Source organism: Varanus komodoensis, unplaced genomic scaffold (genome assembly GCF_004798865.1).
Source record: "Varanus komodoensis strain SLA01 unplaced genomic scaffold, ASM479886v1 scaffold1, whole genome shotgun sequence".
Lineage (NCBI taxonomy): Eukaryota > Metazoa > Chordata > Lepidosauria > Squamata > Varanidae > Varanus > Varanus komodoensis.
This window is the reverse complement of record NW_025335268.1, coordinates 112,245,461-112,266,502: the sequence shown is the minus strand read 5'-3', so window position 1 is coordinate 112,266,502 and position 21,042 is coordinate 112,245,461. Positions and strand designations below refer to the sequence as shown.

The 21,042-nt window shown below is 39.8% G+C and overlaps 1 protein-coding gene across 2 annotated transcripts in view; it reads left to right on the top strand.

The window, feature by feature from the left end:
• Positions 1-8,948: 8,948 nt before the first annotated feature.
• Positions 8,949-21,042, top strand: part of NEGR1 (neuronal growth regulator 1) — a 622,087-nt gene continuing 609,993 nt past the window's right edge. For both annotated transcript variants that reach the window (XM_044440795.1, XM_044440784.1), the window contains exon 1: positions 8,949-9,124. In XM_044440795.1, the coding sequence (XP_044296730.1) occupies positions 8,949-9,124 (176 nt within the window). The remainder of the gene's footprint in view (positions 9,125-21,042) is intronic.

Sequence of the window (21,042 nt, the reverse complement as noted above, 5' to 3'; positions counted from 1 at the left end):
ATTTGAACTGCTTGCTGACAGATGGACTTCATGATAAATGCTAGCTGCAAGTGGATGTTTTTACTCTGCTGACTTTTAAAATCAGAAAGAACATTTAATTGACTAATTTCATTAGTCATTTTACTAAACTGCAGTTTAGGATTAATTTTACTGGAAGGATTGTTTTAATTATAGGCTCAACCATAGTTGGACATTTAGTATTTTTCCATTTTATTTGTGTCTTAGTATTTAATCATTTTTATTTTTTATAAGTTTGTATATATGTTTTTAAATCATGTTATTACTGTGGTTGCAATTATAAATTCATGCTATTTAAAAAATCATATACGGTAGTATTTTCTTTTCACTTGTGCCATTTGAAGGCAAAGAGCTTCACTCAGTGGTTTGTATGCACATGGTGCCAGGTTCAGTCTGTGGAATAGGATCAAGAGAGACACCTGAATGCTGGAGAGCCATGGTCAATCAGTGCAAACAATACTGCACCAGAAGAATTGGTTGCCTGATTTTTATAACGTAGATTCTTATAATTAAGTAGTAAGTGTAAGCATTGCAACTATGTCTGTAAAGTCATTTGCACAGTTGGTAGTACAATGCGCGCCTCTTAACAATGACGTGCTGGGGTTTTTTGCTTTGTAATAATGATCATTAAGAGAAGTATCACTTCCAAATCACTTAAAGTACGGGTTGTTCTCCTTCACTCAGCACTGCTTAGGGCTCATCTGGAGCACTGTGTGTAGTTCTGGGCACCACAGTTTAAGAAAAATGCAGACAAACTGAAAAGGGTCCAGTGGAGGGCAACAAGGATGATCTGGAAACTGGAAGCAAAGCCCTATGAGGAGAGATTGAAAGAATTGGGCATGTTTAGCTTTGAGAAGGGAAGACTGAAGGGAGATACGATAGCACTCTTCAAGTACATAAAAGGTTGTCACTGAGAGAAAGGCCAGGATCTCTTCTCAAACATCCCAGTGTGCAGAGCACAATATAATGGGCTCAAGTTACAGGAAGCTAGATTCCAGCTAGATATCAGGAAAATTTTCCTGACTGTTACAGCAATACAACAATGAAACCAATGTCCTAGGGAGTTTATGGGTTCTCCCACACTAGAGGCATTCAAGATGCAATGGGACAGCTATCTGAGAAGGATGATTTAACATGAGCAGGGGGCTGGACTTTGTGGCTCTTTGGCCCCTTCCAACTCTGCTGATCTGTGATTCATTACCAGTGATGAGTAAAATAAATAGCTTGTGATATTGGCAATGGTAGGGTATGGTTACCAGTGGTTTAGTTTCATTTGTAATCACTTATAAATATATGTCATTTATACCAAATGTATGATATACAAGGTGCAGTGTCCCGAAGTCTGAACATGACACAGGTGGAATAAACAGTCTTTCCATTACTGAAAAGGATAAATTTAGCAAATGGTTTTGGAAAATGTCTTGCAGTCTTCTTTTTAGTTACCTGCTTTCTGAGTAGAAAACTCCTAACTATATCTGCATGTTCTTGATCTTTTTACTGTTATTGAATAATGCCTGCAATACCAGCCTGTTTAATACCAAACATTGACAGATCTAGGAAAGCACGGCTTTGTAAGGGTTCTCTTTTTCTTCTTTTGAAAGTGTGTTGTTCTGTAAATCTGTGCATGCACACAAGCTTCTTCCCAGACTACAATCTCTGAGGGTACAGATCCAGATAAAAGAATGGTATCACCAGAACAACATTGATTGACAGAACTCTATTAACTCTTGTCCTGCTCTTTCCATTGATCTGACAATGGCTTCAGAGCCAGGATACTTGAATCTAAAAATGAATTTATTTATTTATTATTTCATTTTTATACTGCCCAGTAACTGATGCTCTATTCAATTCTTCAATTGTCTTTTATTCCTCTTATCAATCAAGAGTCTAAATAGATCTTCAGAAATTAAAAATATTCTACTTGGGATAATAAGGAAATGTGTTCATTTTAGTGTCTCATTACAATGCCAGCTGAGGCACATTTTTTTCTGGAGGAAGTCTGCTAGCTCCAGTGGACCTAAGGGTGCACTGACCTGCTAGATCCAGTGAAAAGTGCACAGAATTGTAGCTTTAGTGAGAAGGAAAATAGAGGGAGCTGAAACTTGAGTTCATCCATTTTCATTGTTTCATTCATCCATTGTTTTCCAGATCTTAGTTTCATTTACTGCATATTATTTGTTATTAGTGCTGTGCACTAATGTGCTGTCAACATTTTCCACCCGATTGTGGGGCAACAATTTCACTTAATTTCTCCAGGGAGAGAAAATTCTCAGTTCCTTGAAGGTGGAACTCACTATTAGCAAATGTTGTATCATAGCATCTTTTCTTCCGCTGTCTTCCATGCTCTGTTTTAGGTTTTGCACTGCCACTGCATTAGTGGCAGGTATCTCAGCTGCCTGATCAGCATCATGCATTCTTCACTATGCCACATACCCAGTGTCCTTCACATAGATTGTATGCATGAAAGGGGAACAACACAAATGGCAGAGAAAATATGGCAGTGGCCAAGTGTCCAGTGAGAAAGGGGTGCGGGGGGGGGGAGAGAGAGAGATTTTATTGCCGATCTCCCAATTGCTTTGCAGCACCCTAGGCTGCCTGCCTTCCTGCTGCAAAAGTGCCCTGTGGCAGGAATAACCTCAAGATGAATTTTAAATGGGTTTAATTTCTCTTCAATTTCAAGTGAACAACAAGAAGCTGAAGAGGTTACAGACTCACAGAGAGATGACAGTACAGTTAAAGGCACAAACTCTCACACAAACACACACCTCAGCAACCACTGCAGAAGCAAAGGTAGCACAAGAACACTGAACTCAACCTATGAGAATTTCTTTAAAGTGTTTTTCATTTTGGATTTATTTTGGAAAGTATATTTTTTCCTATTGAATAGGATGGTTAAAATTAAAAATGCTTTTTGGCACAACACTAATTATTATTCACATTGCTACAATAACCGCCAGGCAAAAGAAATCTCCAAACATTTTAGTCAGCTTAAAGTGAGCTAACAATGAAAGTACATGATATTGCATATAGTCACACAATGTCAGCATGCCCTGATTGGCCCATATGATTTTGTTCCCCACATATCAGTGACATGCCTCATCAGCATTGCCATGTGTTCCACTTTGCCCATTTGGATCAGTATTGGTTGTATAATACAAGTAATATTATTAGCTGTATGATATTGCATGAATCAAAGAAGAAGAGATATAGCTGGTTTGTCACCAATATTCCCAAGTTAAATTTAATCCTTTTAGGCTTCCCATAACAACTACATAGGGTCAAACACCATTTTTAATCATGAATGTGGGAAGCAGCACAGGCCATACCAAGAGGCAGCAGGGCTCCATGCAGCCCTCAGGGGCCACATTTGACCTACAGCACACATATTGCCCACATGCAGTCTCCAGACACATACATATTTACAGCATACAGTATAAGAACAAAAACTTCTGCACATCTTTAAATTGAGTACATATGTGACACTGAAATCCTGATGAAGAAGCAAGTCTCAAAGCACTAAATTCACTGGTCATTATTCTCTTGGGATGCCCATTTCATAATATCAAGATTGCCTAATACTGTTTTATACTTGAAGATTCAAAGTATTTAAGCCTCCTCTTGCATTATGCAACTTCAAGATCTGCTGCAATTAAAATACTTGATCCCCATCTGTTCCCTAGTCTTCCTCCTCTTAACCATAACAACATGTACCTGCAAAAAAACAAGCCAAATATTTCATTTAACATATCATCAATATGCCTGTGGGAGGTGGGGAGAAGTAGTGAGAGCAAAAGGATGAAAAACTTTCCCTCTCTCCCTCTGCTATTGTGTGTGTGTGTGTGTGTGTGTGTGTGTTTTAAGTAATGCGCTGTAATGTGCTGGCAAGTGCCAGTATAAATTAACAAATATTGGACTATTGTAATGTGCTTTACATAGGGCTGCCTTTGAAGATGGTCTGGATACTTCAATCAATTCATTACACAGCAGCCAGGTTACTAGCAGATATACACACATAATGCTGGTCCTGTACCCTCTGCACTGGCATCTAATTGAAGTCTGGGCCCAATTTAAGGTGCTAGTGATGACTTATAAAATCCTAAACAGCTTAGGATCTGGATATTTGATGGAGCGCTCCCTTCCATATATACCTGCCTGGCCTCTAAGATCTGGAGTGGAGGTCCTTCTTCAGGAGCCCTTTTTGAAGGAGATCAGAAGAGTGGCTACCTGGAGAAGGACCTTCTCTGCAGTGGTGCCCTGGCTATGGAATGGGCTTCCCAGAGAGGTGTGCCTGGTGCTGACACTTTTTTCATTTTGGTTCCAGGCCAAGACCTTTATATTTTTGCAATATTTTAAGAGTTAGTAGTGTTTTAAGACTGATTTTTTATTATTTCTGGATGCTGCATCTTATTTATTTTATTGTATTACTACCCTGAGACACTCTGAAGGGTGGGATATAAAAGCTACAGTCAAACAAATAAACTGTATCTGGCCCCTGTGATTCTTAGAATCTTGCACAAGGAGTAGAAATCAGATACACTCATGTAAAGTTGCTGCCATCATTCCACCCAGAATCCTTCTCTGTTCACCTCACAGTTGTCCATAAAAGTGCAGACTTCCACAGAAGATAAATGCTGGCCATAAATGGGCCTTGTCTGGAAGCTCCTTGAGCAAGGTGCACTTAATGGGCTACACCTCCAGTGAGTCTACTTCCGTACAGCCATGGTCACCTGCAGTTAGTGGTTAGTGTTGTCATCCCTGCTACGAATTGTTTATTTGATAATCAAAGGGCCAGTAAGGATTGGCTTCTGCTGTTCATTCTTCTCATTGCCCTTGTCATCACACTTGAGAGTGAGATGTTTAGATTGTTTATACTGCAATGGTGAAGAGGGAGAGCAACTTGTCCATGGGCCCTGCTGAGGTGTGAGCTTTCAGTTAGTTCCCAGAAATACCTACCCTCCACACCAACTCTGAATGCCATGAGAATCTTCTGAAGTTCAAATCATATGGTATTAGATTTTTTAAAAAAATCTCCTCAAGTTTATTTTTTAAACACAGAGGTTGTTGAAGCCACACCTTGGTTTTGACTGAGCAAAAGGAAGAGGTGTGGAAAGAGACTAATAATCCTACACCACCACATCCAATGTAAAATTAATCTCCTTGTTATAATAAGAGAGACATGGGGTACCAATATATTTGCAGCATCTTTCCCACTTTAGGTGGAAGACCAACTTTTGGATGGTTATTTTGAATTGGAAAACTGCTGAAGGAGACAAAGTAAAGAAGACTTTCTTTGCTTACCTTGGTATTGTTTATGCACAGCAGTTGCTTTGTTGTTGTTTTCAACAGCCATCTATGAAGGAAAGCATCACAAAAGTCTAGCTTGTAGATTGAACCTGAGATTCAAAGAAAAAGATGAAAAGGTTGGAATACATACTATTTTAGTTAGCTTATTCTCATTTAAGCTTCGTCCTGGGTTCAGTCATGATGGCTCGTGGACTATGCTTAACATCTAGAAAGATAGTATTCAGATTATTTGTGAGATCTCACAAGATAGTATTCAGATTATTTTCTAAAACCGGGTAAGATCACTGACACTCTTTCATCAATTCCAGTTTCAAATTGTTTTCATTGGTCACTCTGTTCACAGATTGGAAAGATATTCTTGAATCTATTTTACTGAATCTACTACATTTCAACTTCTAGCCACTTTTAGCCTCCAAACAAAGCAGTGAAAGTGCATGTGCCTTGAGGGTTGGGGATGTTGAATGTTAAAAATAAGTTAATTTTGCTTTGCTTTCTAAAGGACTAAATTTAAAGAGATCGGGGTTCATTCCATTCTTAGCAATGGTAAAATAACTGATTGTGCACACTGCAACAGTGTGCTTCTTGACTGGAGAACATTTGTTGCAAACACCTGTACACTTGTTCCAATGTTTGTATTAGCTGCCTCTTGTCATCTATACACAATTTAAGAGGCAGTTTTGATGACCTGTAAAATTTTAGATGGCTTTGCGAAAGCTGAAGACTACTTTCTGACCCATTTCTTCTGCAACCTTTAAAAATCACCAAGTGATCCCTTTATCATACATCCTATATGTAATATGTTCATTGAGGAAAGGTGAGACATTCACCCCATCAACATTCAATTCAACATTTTTGGGCATTTCCCTGACCCCGACTTGTCAAAACAAAATACAAAACTGGACACTTGTGGTTGGAAAGCCAAACATCTCTGAACTTGCAATATGTTCTGCAAAATAAAAAGAAAAAATGAGTTCAACAACAGGCAGAGGTATTTTTTAAAAATCCACAAGTCACTGTATACATGTCTAAAATGTGCACAAACACTTCAGTCAATGGGGCAATTTATCTATTAATGTGCCCATTAAAGCAATTTGAAAAAATATGTACAAAATGTGTACAGTTTCTTGTATTATTTCACATAGAACCATCCCAGAATAAAGCTGAAGATGGAAAAAGGAAGAACCTGATATGTATACCAACCCCTATATCCATTCAATAAGGAGAAAGGGTGGAAGAGATATTTTCAGCTGTTGAATATAATTTATTTTCATTATATTCAACAGGGGATATTGTTTTAGATATGTCATCTGTTCCTTACACAGGGTTTAGGGGTAACTCACAGGGAATGAATAAACATTTCCAGAGATTATAATAAAGAGAGTAGCTAGTCAGCAAAATTTTCCTTGAACCAAACGAGGCTGTACCCTGTTACCATATCTGACTTCACTCTTTTGTTACAAACTGTACTAGTGATGGCATTTAAGTGTCTAGTCATCACTTTTATAAACTACATTTCCTCCAAGGAGCTCACAGCACCATGTATGGTCCTATTCTCTCTGTTATCCTTTCAGCAACCTTGTGAGATAGGACAGACTGATCACTGATGATTGGCCAAAGATCATGCAGTAAGCTTCATGGCCAACAAGGGATTTGAGCATACCTAGATCTGACGGTCTAACTACTATACCACTCCATGACAGCCTGGCATCATGTGCCTTAATCCAACATGTGTGGAAAGGTGGTAATTCTACATTTCTTAGCAGGAAAGTACCCCCATCCTCAAATGTATAGGTGAGTCATGGACACACAAGCTGGTTGTGGGTGCAGCTACATAATTTTAGACCCTGGTTTTTGGAGCTCTCCTTTGCACAACCATGTGTACTACTTCATTTTTAAAGCACAAAACTCTGATGTCTCTTCTCCCACCCAGTCTCTAGCTACTTTTACAATCATACCTACAGTCCAGATAAGTTGGAATGCTTGCAGGCCTTCATGCAAAGCACGTTCAGTTTCAAACTCCCTTGAAACCAAACACTATCAGGGCTTACCTATGATTCTGCTGCCCTGTTGTCTCCATCACCTGCTCTTTTCTGAGTGTTCACTGGCTGCAGAGCTTCAGACTTTGGCCCCAAGGTGCAGCCCTAACTGTATCATTTATTTATTTATTTATTTATTTATAGTTTTATATGCCATCCCAATACTAAAAGTCTCTGAACAGCTTCATTGCCCTCACCCACCAGAAGAGAACTGCCCAAGCTAATTCACTTCAGATATAACTGTAGTTTTTTTAAATGCATGTATCTGTTGAATATATATGTGTATATATTTGAGTTAATCAGACTCCAAGTACTGGCCTACAACCAGTAGGGAGTGAGCTGGTTCCATCAGCTGTGTCGTCTCCACTTTCAAAGGCCGGGGCACTGAAATGAGAATGAGATCCTTTGATGTGTGAGCTAGAAGAGCGATCTGGACAATTTCAGAAGTCGGCAGTGACAGTTGCCAGCACAGCTCGATTTTGTGAAAGAGAGCCTCTCCTTTGTGTGGGGAGTCAATGCCTATCAGGATCCCCTCACCAGGAAGCATTCATACAGGCAAAAAGGACCCCCTCCCAGGAAGCATTCATACAGGCACCCATCTTTTAGGTCAGTCCCAAAGGGGGTGCAATTCGAACTCAAACTCAGGCTTTATTTCAACATTTGGAACTTGATTTGCCAGTGAAGCCTTTCCTTTGAGGGAATGTAAAAGAACAGGAGGCGGCCTCATACCATTTCCCACCCTTTAGACTGTGGAAACACAGCAAAGCTGGAATGGTCACCCCATCCACAGCAGGCTAACTTGAAACACACCTACGTGTGGTGCTGGGGTGTGTGTGTCTGATAAAAGGAAAGGGGAAGGTTTAAGGAATGCAAGCTGTTGAAGCTTGAATGAGTAAAAGGTTGAATAGAAAAGAGAAAGAAAAGGAGAGAAAAAGCAACAGCAGCTCTTGACAAGAAAACCAGCCTATGTATGTCATACGTGAGTGCGTAGCGCATAAGTTGCTGGTTGGTATCTGCATCTGGCTGCCTTCAATGCCTTTAACCGTTTATTTCTTCCGTGCCATGTCGGTGGCTGTTCTTTCTCTCTCTCTCTCTCTCTCGCTCGCTCGCGCTCTCCCCCCAGCTTTCTCTGCTCCAGCACCACCAGCACCAGCCACCAGGACAAGTTGCTACGGAAACGGCTGCATGGCAACCGGCTCAGAGCCTGGGGTCCGTCTGCTGCCGCCGCCGCTGCTCCTGCTGCTGCCGCCGCCGCCGCCGCCGCTTCTCTGGCTGGCTCATTCTCCCGCGCGCTTCCCTCCTCGCTAGATGGTGTGCGAGACACCCGAGACGAGACACGCTCCGGACGCGGCCAGCAGCGGGAAACGCCGAGAGAGGAGGAAAGGGAGAAGGCGGTGGGCGGCTGGTAGCGGCGGCGGCGGCTGCACGGAGAGGCGAGCGGTAGCGGCGATAACAGCAGGTCGTTCCGCTTGCCCGTCATCCACGAAGGGAGGGCTGCCTTGGCTATCCGCCTTGACGGATCGTCGCGGAAAACGGAAGGAGCAAGCCGGAGCGCACGCAAGCAGCAGCAGCAGCAGCCTTCGTGCAGGCATGGACATGATGCTCCTGGTCCAGGGCGCTTGTTGCTCCAACCAGTGGCTGGCCGCGGTGCTGCTGAGCCTCTGCTGCTTGTTGCCATCCTGCCTCCCCGCCGGCCAAAGTGTGGACTTCCCTGGGACGGCTGTGGACAACCTGGTGGTCAGGAAAGGGGACACGGCTGTGCTTAGGTAGGACTCGGCTCAGCAGTCAGCGCCCCCTCCCCCCCCTCCCTCCGCGCCCAGCGTCTCCGTTGGAAGCGTTCGGGGTCGACTCCCGTCTGTGTGCATGTGTATGCGTGTACGTTGTGTTGTTTTGGATTTGCACATGCCTTGGCTCGTCTGCTTCGGAGCTGAGACGCAGGATGACCAAGGAGGAGGAGGAGGAGAGGTCCTCCTCCCTTTCTAAAGCTGGCTTTCTGGTCTGCACCAAAATGATCAATGGTGCTTGGCACCGAGGTGTTGGCCGGGGAGCAAGGAGGAGGATCCGTCCCGCTTTGAAACTAGTCTCTCCCCATTTAGCAGTTCTATCTCCCCTGGGCAGCCCGGACACCATTGCCCCTCCCCCGCCCGCAATACACAGACAGTTTTACCTCTTACTACTTGCCGGGTGGCATTAAAAGGTGCTTCCTCTCTATTTCACCCTATGCAAATCACGAGCCTCCCTTTGGAATGCTGTTCTTTATAGATTTGTGGTACTCTAAGTTGAACTTTGAAGGCATCACCTTTTGCTGCTCAGCAGGCTCTTCTGCTCTTATCAAGTCTTCCAGGCAGAGGAGGAAAGAGGCAGAAGATTTGCAACCAGACTCCCCTTTGGAATTAGTTTCGCAGCTTCTTCCTAAGGCATATTTCTCACACTCCTTGTTAAGCCTCTGAAAGCTGTAATGGCTCATCAGAAAGCAGGGCTAAACCACTCTCCTCTTCTCTCCCTCCCAACATCGCAAGCAAAGGGGCTGCAGTGCAGAGTGAGCTTTTGTGAAACAGTCTCTTCTTCGGGAGAAACCTTAAGCAGGCGCCCAATGTGGTGGATCTAAGGTGATGCTTTAAAAGACCCCATGTTTTGGAGCTGCCCTCTTTCTGGTGTATGTCCCATCCAAATGCTTGCTGCATTAAGACAAACTGCAGTTCCAGGCATCTTACACCTATGATATGAGATGCATACATTTCCCAAGAGATTTGATTCATGGATCCATTCATTAAGAGAAACCCTAACCAGTGCATAGCCCTATGTATTAGCTGACAGAATCAGGGAGAGGCATATATTATATGGCTATGCTTAATTGGGCCATTTTAACAAGCCTATGCTGCAGAATCAAAGATCGTCACTGATAGACCTTTACATGATTTAAGAATACAGATTTTCGCTGGTGGCTGAGACCTGTGCCCAATTAGTTGATATTTTGAAAGTGTACAAACAGCAGGCAGTTTGTTATTGAGGTAGCTGAAAGGGATCTGTTTTTACCTAAACAGTGTAAGAATGTAAAAGGTTCTTGCTTTTGGAATGCTAAGTTTGTTCATGGAAGTTGGAATGGAAATCACTGATGCTAGGCTTAATTTATGTGGGATAGTGCCCGATGTTTGTAATGGGATCTGCAATGCAACCTTCTCATGCTAGTATGTAGCACTGCTCAACAGAAACAGTTCACTGAGGATGCAGATACATGCATGTCACAGAAGCTTCTCAGCATTTTCCCATTCTTTTTTTAATAGAGGAAAACCAAATGACTGTATCAGTGTTTGTGTGTGACAGAGAGAGAGTGAGAGAGACAGAGGGAGAGAGATAGATAGAATGAGAATCTTGCTGCTGGGAAATCACATGTAAACAGCAGTTCAGTAAATGTTTCCATTTTGATGATGTTTGTATTCCATATGGTAACAATCTACTTGGTGAGCAGAAAGTATGTTTACCTTATTGATGTGATACTTTCTATCTGATTCAAGTTCATTAAAGCTTCTGCTTTAATTTGCATTCTTCCCCCACACCTTACTCTGCTTAACTTTTATTTGACACATTTTGTACATTACTAAGGCAATCCTCAGGGTGGGGGGGATGGGGATGAACAGATTGTCTTTTTTTTTAGAATAAGTACCAAAAAATAACAAAAAGATACCAGAAATATCTTCTAAATTAGAGGGTAGTGTCTGTCTGAGAACAATGTAGCCATCAACTGTATTACTTTCCATGAGTGAACTAGTTCATAAATGGTCACAATCAGAAGCATTGCCTTTCATATACATTGCAAATCATTTGTCAAAGGAAAGTACAGTCAAATATACCCCTTCATTGTTTCAAACTGACATTGTCAACCCAAATCTTTATTTTCCTGACTTTTCTCATGTGGTAGTTTCCTGAGAACACTTTCAGTGTCTATGCACCACTGGCTGACATATTTTTCATCTGTAGTAATATGCTGTACTAAAAGTCTAAAAACTAAAATGGTTTTAGAATACATTGGAATTTACTTTTGCTGGTTTCCTATGCTGCAGCCCCAGCCTCTTTTTTACTTGCACTGCCTCCAGTGTAAAGACAGCCATGGAACAGAGTGGATGAACTGAGTTTTCACATTCACATTAGGACTCAGATCAATGCTTGTAGTCAATGAAAAGAGCCCCTCCCTTAAAAGCCCCTTTAACCTCCCCTCCCCCAAACATACATACAAAACTCTACTTAGCAAAACTAAGGACCCACTGATGACTTTTGGTAGTGGCAACTTGACTTTTATCACTAGAACATATGTATTTCTCTTAGGATTGGGTATGGAGCTGAATATAGCATAAAAATGCAACTAAAGTTTTAAGGTTAAGCAATCATTTTCATTTCATTAGTGGAGAAACATGAATAAAAGCTTTTAAAATAAAGCATACCACTGAGACTAGAATATACTACCTCATTTTAGCAATGAAAAACCAAAACCAAAAGACTGAACAACAGGGTGGGAACAGCAATATTAAAGTTGTTAGGAGACCTGTAACATTCTGGAGGGAATAGTGCATTTTCACAATTGCATGTATTAAATTCTGTGCTCATTATGACTGGACAGTTTATTTAAGCTCCATTTGCAATTAAGCTAATATAAGAAATAGGGGGCAATTTCACCACCAGATGTAGACTTTCCAGTCATTCTGTGAAATTATGTCCATACAGATCATGTACATCTTAAATAAAGACACATGAAGACAAAAACAATTTAAATAAATGGCATTCTACCAAAAGAAAACAAAACTGTCATACTGAGGGAAGTAGTCTTCTGTAAACACAGTGAGGGAATGCAAAATACACATTGTTGTTCTTTCAATGGATCTGTTAATTTTCTTCTTAGCAGGTAGAGAGTATATTTTCTTCCAGATACCCTAGGTTACAGTATTATGATGTTTTCGGCGCCAGGCCTAGACCTTTTTATTTAAATGGCATTTTAATTGTTAGCTTATTTATTGATTTTATATCTTTGGCCAGGGTGTTTCCAATTATATTGTTTTTATATGATTATATGTATTTATTTATTGTTGTAAGCCGCCCCGAGGCTTCGGCGAATGGGGCAGCATAGAAGTTTACTAAATAAATAAATGTATATTACATAAATGGAAAGTATACATATTGTAGCATATCATCTAGTCTTTCAATATTGTGCATATATGAATGCAAAACATCAATTTTACAAGATTTGTGCATGTGTGTTGATGGATTAAGGGTCAAATTATGGACATTATTATTTCTTTTTCATTCTTTTACAAAGGAGGGAAGGGAAGAGAATGACATACTTAGCATGTAACAATCAGGAAACCTCTAATTAAAAACTTTAAATCACCCAGTGTGACTGCTGGTGGCAAGCATTTAAGGTCATTTAGATGTGTTGAGATCTCTGACTCATTCTTTTGGTGTTTTAAGTCAGCAGATTGGTTGTTTAATGAAAGGAATGTTGTGCCAATAAAAATATTATCCATGTGCTTTCATTGTATGACAGTTCAGTTCTCCAAAAACTTATCCTCTTCAGCATTTCATCTAAGAATCTACATGGACATACCTGTGTCATGATGGTATGGAGTCTCACTGTTATCTATGCAAGCCAGTAGAAGCCAGTAAGGCACCTTTCCCCAGTGGCCATGCTGTCTGGGAATTATGGGAGATGTAGTAAAACAGGTGGAAGACAACAGGTTGGGGAAGGCTACAGTAATTTCTGCAGTAGAGCCAAACCCTTCTAGGACACAGAATATGAGTTCAGCCCAGTGCTTGATATGAGTTCAGCCCAGTGCAAAATGTAGTCTTTTATTCAGTTTATGACTTCCAGTGCCTCATGAATATACTGGAATATAGGTTGCTTTTTCCTTGCTTTTTTAGACACTTCAGTTATAATCTTATATTTACTTCCTAGGAAGTTGTTTCACCCCATCCTTCATTTGTCCATAATTAAGGCTGCAATCCTATGCAAAGGTACGAAGATGTAGAGAAAAATATGGACCCAGGGGGGAAAAAAATCTCAGATTGAAACTAACATAAAGATGCATTTTCTTTTAGGAGGTATGGCTTGTGGGGAAGGAGGTAAGGCTTGGGAAGCAGGCTGTGGGGCCTACAAAGGGTGTTCAACCCTCCATGGACCAGACTGAGTACTCATGTAGGATGGATTAGAGCCCTCCTAGACCTTCAGAATGGTGGTTGCTCTCCCTAGATCTACTTGCATAAGGACTGTAACTGGAAATACCAGTTATTACAGATTGCTGTTCTCGTAAAGGCAACTAAAATGTAGACATTTTCTTCCTTTCATTGATACAGTAATGTAAACATGACCATAAATGCTACATGCCTGCCCTTTTCTATACCCACAGTATATTTCTAGATTATCCTGGCTAATCTTTTAAATTGTGTTTGTACTTTATTTTAATACTTTCATCTGTCTTTTTTTCTGAAATGAAAGATAAATATAACGTATAAAGGAATTGATAATAGAATGTCATAAGTGAACTGCAAACTTGCCAATTTTCCCTCAATCTGTTTCAATTGTTATGTATCACACATGAGAGGAAGAATAAGACTGTGCTTAGTGGCATCACCCTTATTCGTATGTCCCCTGCTGCCCTACCCAGCCACAGATCAAGTCTAAAGTTGGAAATCTGCTCACTGCATATAGCAGTGGTGCAAAACCTGAGGACAAGGGACCAAATTTGTCCTTCTAAAACCTGGAGTTTCCAAGATGAGCACATTTCTTCTCCTACATCCACCCTCTTCATTCCAAGCATCAATTGTTTGGTTGTTTCCTGCTTCTGTGTAGTTTTCCCCATATTAAAAGGTTGAAATATCTCTCCTGTAGCATAATTATTGTTCTGTGGTTTCCTGAGTCATCCAAACCCAACATTGTGGTTTCCACGGTCTTGGTATGCAGTTATCACAAAGTGTGGGACTGAGTTTCAGTGCAATGACTGATGATATATGTGCCAATAGCAGGAGGTCTGAGCGAGGAGAGTAGAAACCATGGTAGCATAGAAAGCACTTGATCATTTGTCAAGTGTAAAAAACAATCAAACAAAACATAATGGAAACCATGCATTGTTGTTTGTCATGTGAACACAGGTATTGCCACAGGCAAAAAGATGCATTGCATTCCAGATCCCTTAAACATATGCTCTTATTCATTTCACTAGCTTAACCATTATGCCACCCCAATACTACTATTACTATTTCATATTAATAAGGCAGATATTTTAGTAGCACATATGAAACTACAAAACAAATATATAGAACATAGAAACACAGCAAGCCAAAGGGGATCTCTCAGGCCATCTAGTCTGACCCCAGGTTACAGCAATATGCCAAAAGAGTTCTAGCAAAATAAGCACACTCTGCCATATGCTTAGCACAAATTTATTCATTGGATTTTTATCCCAGCACATTAACCTATAAGGTTCCCTGAGTGGGTTACAGATGACATTGTACCAGCAGAACCAGAGTTCCAAGCTAGTTGCAAGAGGAGAATCCAACAAAGATATGTCTGTGCAAGTAATTGTGCAAGCACTATGCATAAACACTAATGCAATGGAAAAAGTCAGCAGAGCATCACTAATATTATTTCAGACTGCCCTGTATGATTTTGCCTTTCTACATTGAATATTCCTAAAGCCCTGCCTGTAAGAGAGATTTGTATCAGGCTTCTGTCCTGATGAGAAATGGTCTGTCTTGTGACGGACATTGGAGTTTTGAGAAGACCTATTCCTGGCTGTGGCTCTCTGTTTTTCCTCATTATAATGAACTAAAAGCAGATTGTCCACAAACTCATGGATAATGTTGGACGTTACCATTGTGTATGGGAAGGATGTGATTTGTATCTTCTGTTCTGTTGTGTATTGATTTCTTCAGATCTTTTGCATCTTCTGTGCCAGCAAGACCTATAAACTCATGAAATAAGAATAACATGTACAATGTCTTGTGGGCGGGTGGTGGTGAGGGAGATGACCAGAATTCTCTTTTGGAAATCTGAAAGAACAGCAAATGGAAAGTATTTTCAGTTATGACCTGGGTAATCTTGAGTCTAAACAGTTATTGTATATATCAGCCATTTGCACCCTGGTGTTTTCCAGATCTTTTTCACTTCAACTTCTAACAACCCCAGCCAGCATGTCCAACAATCAGAAATGCTAAAAGTTGTAGTCCAACATATATGGAGGACACCAGGCTGGGAAAAACTGTGATACATACTTACATGGGATTATTTCCTTTTAAACTTAATAGTACTTAGTACCATTCCTATATATGACTACTAAAATTAAATTATGGCTTAGCTCTAAGTATCAAGCAAGTTGGTTTTATGTCAGCACAACCATTTCAAGACACCACATTGCTATGGCAGGGATGTACTGATAGACCTGTTATAGATCCTCCTATCTCCCCAGTTGGTCTGCATGATTTGCACTGGTCAAATCCTGCAGGTACAGCTTCTGATGCCAATCTGCAAGTACTTGCTAAGTGAACCAAACTGCCTTCTCTATCAGGCCCCCAGGGAAGTTGCATAACTTTGCAGAGCCTGGCACTATATTTTTACAGTATTTTCCCTTGCTGTTTGATGTCCTACAACTCCCTTTCTTCATTTTTTGTGTTGTAAATCAAAAACTTTGTTCCTTCCCATCTTCACAAAACTAAGCATCTGTGCACTGAACAATCAACTTAACTGGACTTGTGTGGCTCCGTATTCTATCTCTAACTTTTTAACATAGTTGGCAATTGACCTACTGTGAGTTGTTAAAGTAGCCCAAAATAAAATAAAAAATCAGTGTAAACACTGAAAAGAAGAATCAAAGAAGCCAGTGAATGCATCAATATGAGCATCAGTTTGGAACAAGGAAAAGTAATGTGCTGAGATAAACAAACACTTTTGAAGTGGGGAATGTGCTTCAAGAGGATAACCGCTTGGCAGTGACATGCAGGAGAAGGCAAAAGTTAGAAAAAATATCAGATGAGGCACTTGGTGATGCATTTGTTAAAGGGTTTGATGGGAACTTAGGAGACCTGAATTCTACTTCCCATTCAGCTATGATGTTCACTAGGTGGCTGTAGGCTAGTCACTGACTCTTAGGCTAACCTGATTCACAGTTTTGTTGTGAGGATAAACTGGAGAGGAGGAGAACGATGTGCACTGCCTTGGGCTCCTTGAAGAAGGTAAAAGGTAAGATATGCATATAATGAATAAAATAAGCAAGGCTTGGCACTTGGAGGCTTGATGGCTTTGATTTGACAACCAGCATGCAATTGAAAGTGCTATAGTCATGATATATCAGTAACATTTATTGCTAACATTTGAGCAATGCAACTTGGACAAAAGTGGAAAATTAGATGCTATTAGATGCTAAGAGGAATGTTAGCAATTTGCTGAAGGCGGGTTTGTCTCTGTGGGTACATTCAAGAGAAAATTAGATGTGTTTATTATTCAATAAAATGTAACTTGGATGTTTAACTGTGTACTCAAATTCTACTGATTTCATTGGGATTCAGGGTTTTTCTAAAATGTATCTGTGACATCCAAGAAGAAAATGCTGAGGTACCCTAGGAGTTGAGCATAATCATTTGTGATGTCATGTTAGAACCTATATTGAAAATGTTCCCTGGTAGCACATTCAGAAGAAAGAAGAGGCTCCAATTATTGGGACCTACAGTTCTTCAGTTGTGCCTTTTCAGATGTTGCCTATTACATGGCAGATGGTAAGAGCTTTTTCTTTCTCCATTTTGTTATGAATGAGGAACAAAAGTGATTCCCTCTCTCAAAAATATTATAATTACAGTTTGTTTATTTATTTACTAAAAGCTTTTGTATGCCGTCCTATTATATGAAAATCTCAGGACCGCTTACAATATTTAAAAGAATTAAAGCAACAATTTCTAATAAATAATAGAAACAGAGCAAAACAATAAATCACGAAACAAACAGAGCGACTGAAGGTTAAAAGTTGTTAAATTTTAAAATACTGTTTAAATAAAAAGTTGTAGCAATCCCCCTTTAAGGCTGAATCTCTTGTTGGTGAATTCCTTTACCTGTTACTTCATGGGCAAAAGTGTTATTGAGGCTGCAGCCTAAGCACTGCAGCTGACTATTCATTCTAGAAGTGGGACTTCCTTTCCTAGTTATGAGTAGTCCTGGAGGCCACATTTTGAGCACTCCTGGCATCTATTCACAACTGGTTTCTTTAAGATATTGTAATGTTGTTCTTTTCATCCCTGATAAGTAATGGTTTCTCTAACATAGTTTCATAGTTCAAATGTTTTACAGTATAGTTACTACAAGTAGGTAACCATACTCTTCAGTGTATCTATTTTTCAGTGTGTATCTATGTACAGATTACTGATATATACCATATAATACAGGATGCCTTCTGTTTTAGTTGGTTTTTTTAATTAAAAACTTTTCTACTCTGCCCGCCACTAGCATCTCAGACCGGCTTGCAATAAAAATGAATAGAATAAAACAAAACAGCACAGTATCCGACAATCAAAACACTAAACCCCCAGTTAAAATCAATTAAACATTAAAATGACAGGAAAATAAAAAGGTTTTCACCTGACAGAGAAAAGAATATAATGTTGGCACCAAGCGAATCTCTTTGGGAAGTGTATTCCATAGTCAGGGTGCCATCGCAGAGAAGGCCATTGTTTTGGCTGTCATTATATTCTATTTTTGAGGGGAGATGAATGATATACCTTTGATGGCAAGCACTATTTGTAAAGCCTGGGAAATATTGATATTTGGAGAGTGACTGGGTATGCTAGGGTCTGTAGGACTCTTTTTCTGACTAAACATGCATAGATTGCACCTTTGGATTGAAGTTTTATATAAAGTTACCTGGGAGTAACTCATAATGAGTTCAGTGGGGCTTACTTCTGAGCAGACATGTACTGAATTGTTTATTCACTTAACTGAAAGCATGTATGTTACGTTGATTAGATGGTTGTTGATCTAACTATTTAGGTCCTTATTCTAGATCCACTGCTATAATACTTAGTGAAATTGTTGCTGTTTTACTTTTTTCCTTTTGCTTTGTATAGAGAAAAAACTTCCCCAACATATTCACATGCGCTTGCACGTGGGCGGGCGCGTGCGCACTCTCTCTCTCTCTGTCTCTATGTGTGTGTGTGTTCATTTAAATCATTTGTAGATGAAACTAATTAATTGATAATGCAAATTTCCTGGATATATTAGCTACTATGTCTTAACTTTCTTTCTGCTCACCTCTTTGTAAAATCTGTTCAGGTCAATAACTTCAATTTATCTCCCCTAATTTATGCTTATACATACACACAAGCCTTCTTGCAGATCCATCCCCAACCCATCTACCCACCCAATGGAGGTATCTAAAGTTAGGAAGCTGTGAAGATTTCTTCAATCCAAATCTCTGCCAATTAAAAGAGAAGCACGGGGCACTTGATCCTGTGGTCAAATCATCTCTTAATATGCACTTCAATATATTTAAATAAAAGGCCAGGTTTTCTTTTAAAAACTGACAGTAGAATAGGTTTCTTAGCCATAAAAACACTTGAATAACAGAACAAGTTGCTTAAGACTGCTGTATTAAAGGTAAAGGAACAGCAACCAGGCAGTCTGTGAGAGGAAGGCCTGGATTAACTGTGGGAAATAATGCTTTTACAGAATTGATGAAGCTTACTTAGAGCACATGCAGAAAGTTCCAGGATTAGTCCCTGTTATCTGAAGACTCAGCTAACAAGGTTTGTCTGAAATCTGGGAGCTAAGTGCTGCCTATGCAGAGAATACCAAATTAGATGGATCAATAGTTTGACTCTGTTTTAGGCAGCTTACTATGTTCCTATGGAATTGGCCCATATGATCCTTGAACTCCTTCCAAACACATTTGGCATATTAGTCAAATTAATTCACTGATTAATATTTTGGTGCCCTTGGTGGCCCATCTAAACTAAGTCTCACTAACCATCTTGACCATTGTGTGTCTGTGTCTCTCTCATTCGCATACGTATGTATACGTATTTTTTCTTTACTTTCTGGTATCTTTGCCAACTAGTGCTGCCTTCCTGTGATCCCTAGTTGATACTTCCATCCATGTTGCATGTATATAGCAGCTTTTCCAACCTGGTGCCTTCTAGATGTGTTGGACAAGCCAGCATGGTGACTATGATGGCCATTGGCTTAAGTAAATGTTTAAATCTGGATTAGATAAATTCATGTAGGAAAGGAGCTGTGGATTATTAGACATGGTATATTTATGGAACCTCCAGGTGGGGAAAATGCATTATTCAGGGAACAACAGTGGGAAAAGGCTATTACCTGCAAGACCTACTCATAAACTTGCTTGCATAATTCTTATTTATGAGCATTTGAATGGAAACTACCATAAAAACAGACCTGTTCTAGATGGACCTTTTGGCTGATCTAGCAGGAGTCATTTTCTTATCATGCCCCCCTGAACATAAAGAATTCCTGCTAGCTTAGATACCCTAAATTCTGACCCAACACTTTCAGCAATCACTGAGCTTAGAACTGTCAACTGGTAAGGGCCAACCTATCATTAGGCAGAATGGGCCAAGTAGCTGATCTGGGATGCCATTAAAAGGGCAGCAAATTGCTAGTTATTTAATGTATTATTACTGTACTTTTATTGTACTTGTGGGAATTTCTCTGTTGGATGCCAGAATAACTTGGTTGACTTTGGGTACTATGTACCTTGATTGCAGGAGGAAAACATTTTCTGCTTTGTCTTGGACCATCACTTCTAACACCCACAATCCCCTAAAACTGGCCACAAATGTTTTAATAAATAAATAAATAAATAAATAAATAAATAAATATAGCTTGTCTATTCCTGTTCCTTATTTTGCTTTCTTATACCATCCCACCCAAGGAACTCAGTCTATATCTTTTCCTTAGTCCCATACTTGAGGATGATTCACCTAAACCAAATGAGGTTTAGGGATCATCCATTGACAAGTCACATGTAGTATTACAATAAGCAAATTGCTGAAAGGTTGTCAGATACTATACCAGATGGATTGAAGGAATACTTTAGATTTTTTTCCCAGTTGTCCTTATAGCATGGTATAAGTGTTGGTGACTTAAATCCTAGCAAAATAGGAGATTCAGTTTTAGGATTAAGTCTGATTAATCAGTTCACATGGCTAAACAGTTTTCAGTATTCCTGGGGACTGCAGAGAACAAATTACACTGCTGTTAATCCCATAAGGACAGTAAAATCAAACTCTGTTTCAATTAAATAAACATTCGATCACTGGCATTCTAGCATGTATACACTACTTGCAGTACCATTCACATTTTAGTATCCACATTTTTCTGAAGGCCAAGGGTCATTATGAGAAAAAGTTAGAGATGTGGCAGAATGTTTCAAAGAGACTACTTACCTCACCTCACATTTCTGTGTTTACTTTGAAGAAAAGATTCCTTTGACTCTTTTCCTTCAGAAATGAAAAAGTCTGAGGTATTTCCTGTTATCATGAATATTAATGCTTATGTCAAAAATGGCAAAGTCTGAAATGGACCTCAGATGGCAGCAACATGTGTCTAGTTAGAGGTAGTAATTATGAATACACCTCTTCAGTGGTATGCCTTGGAGTTCAAACTTGGTTTTCACTTTAGTGGAAAGATTTGCTT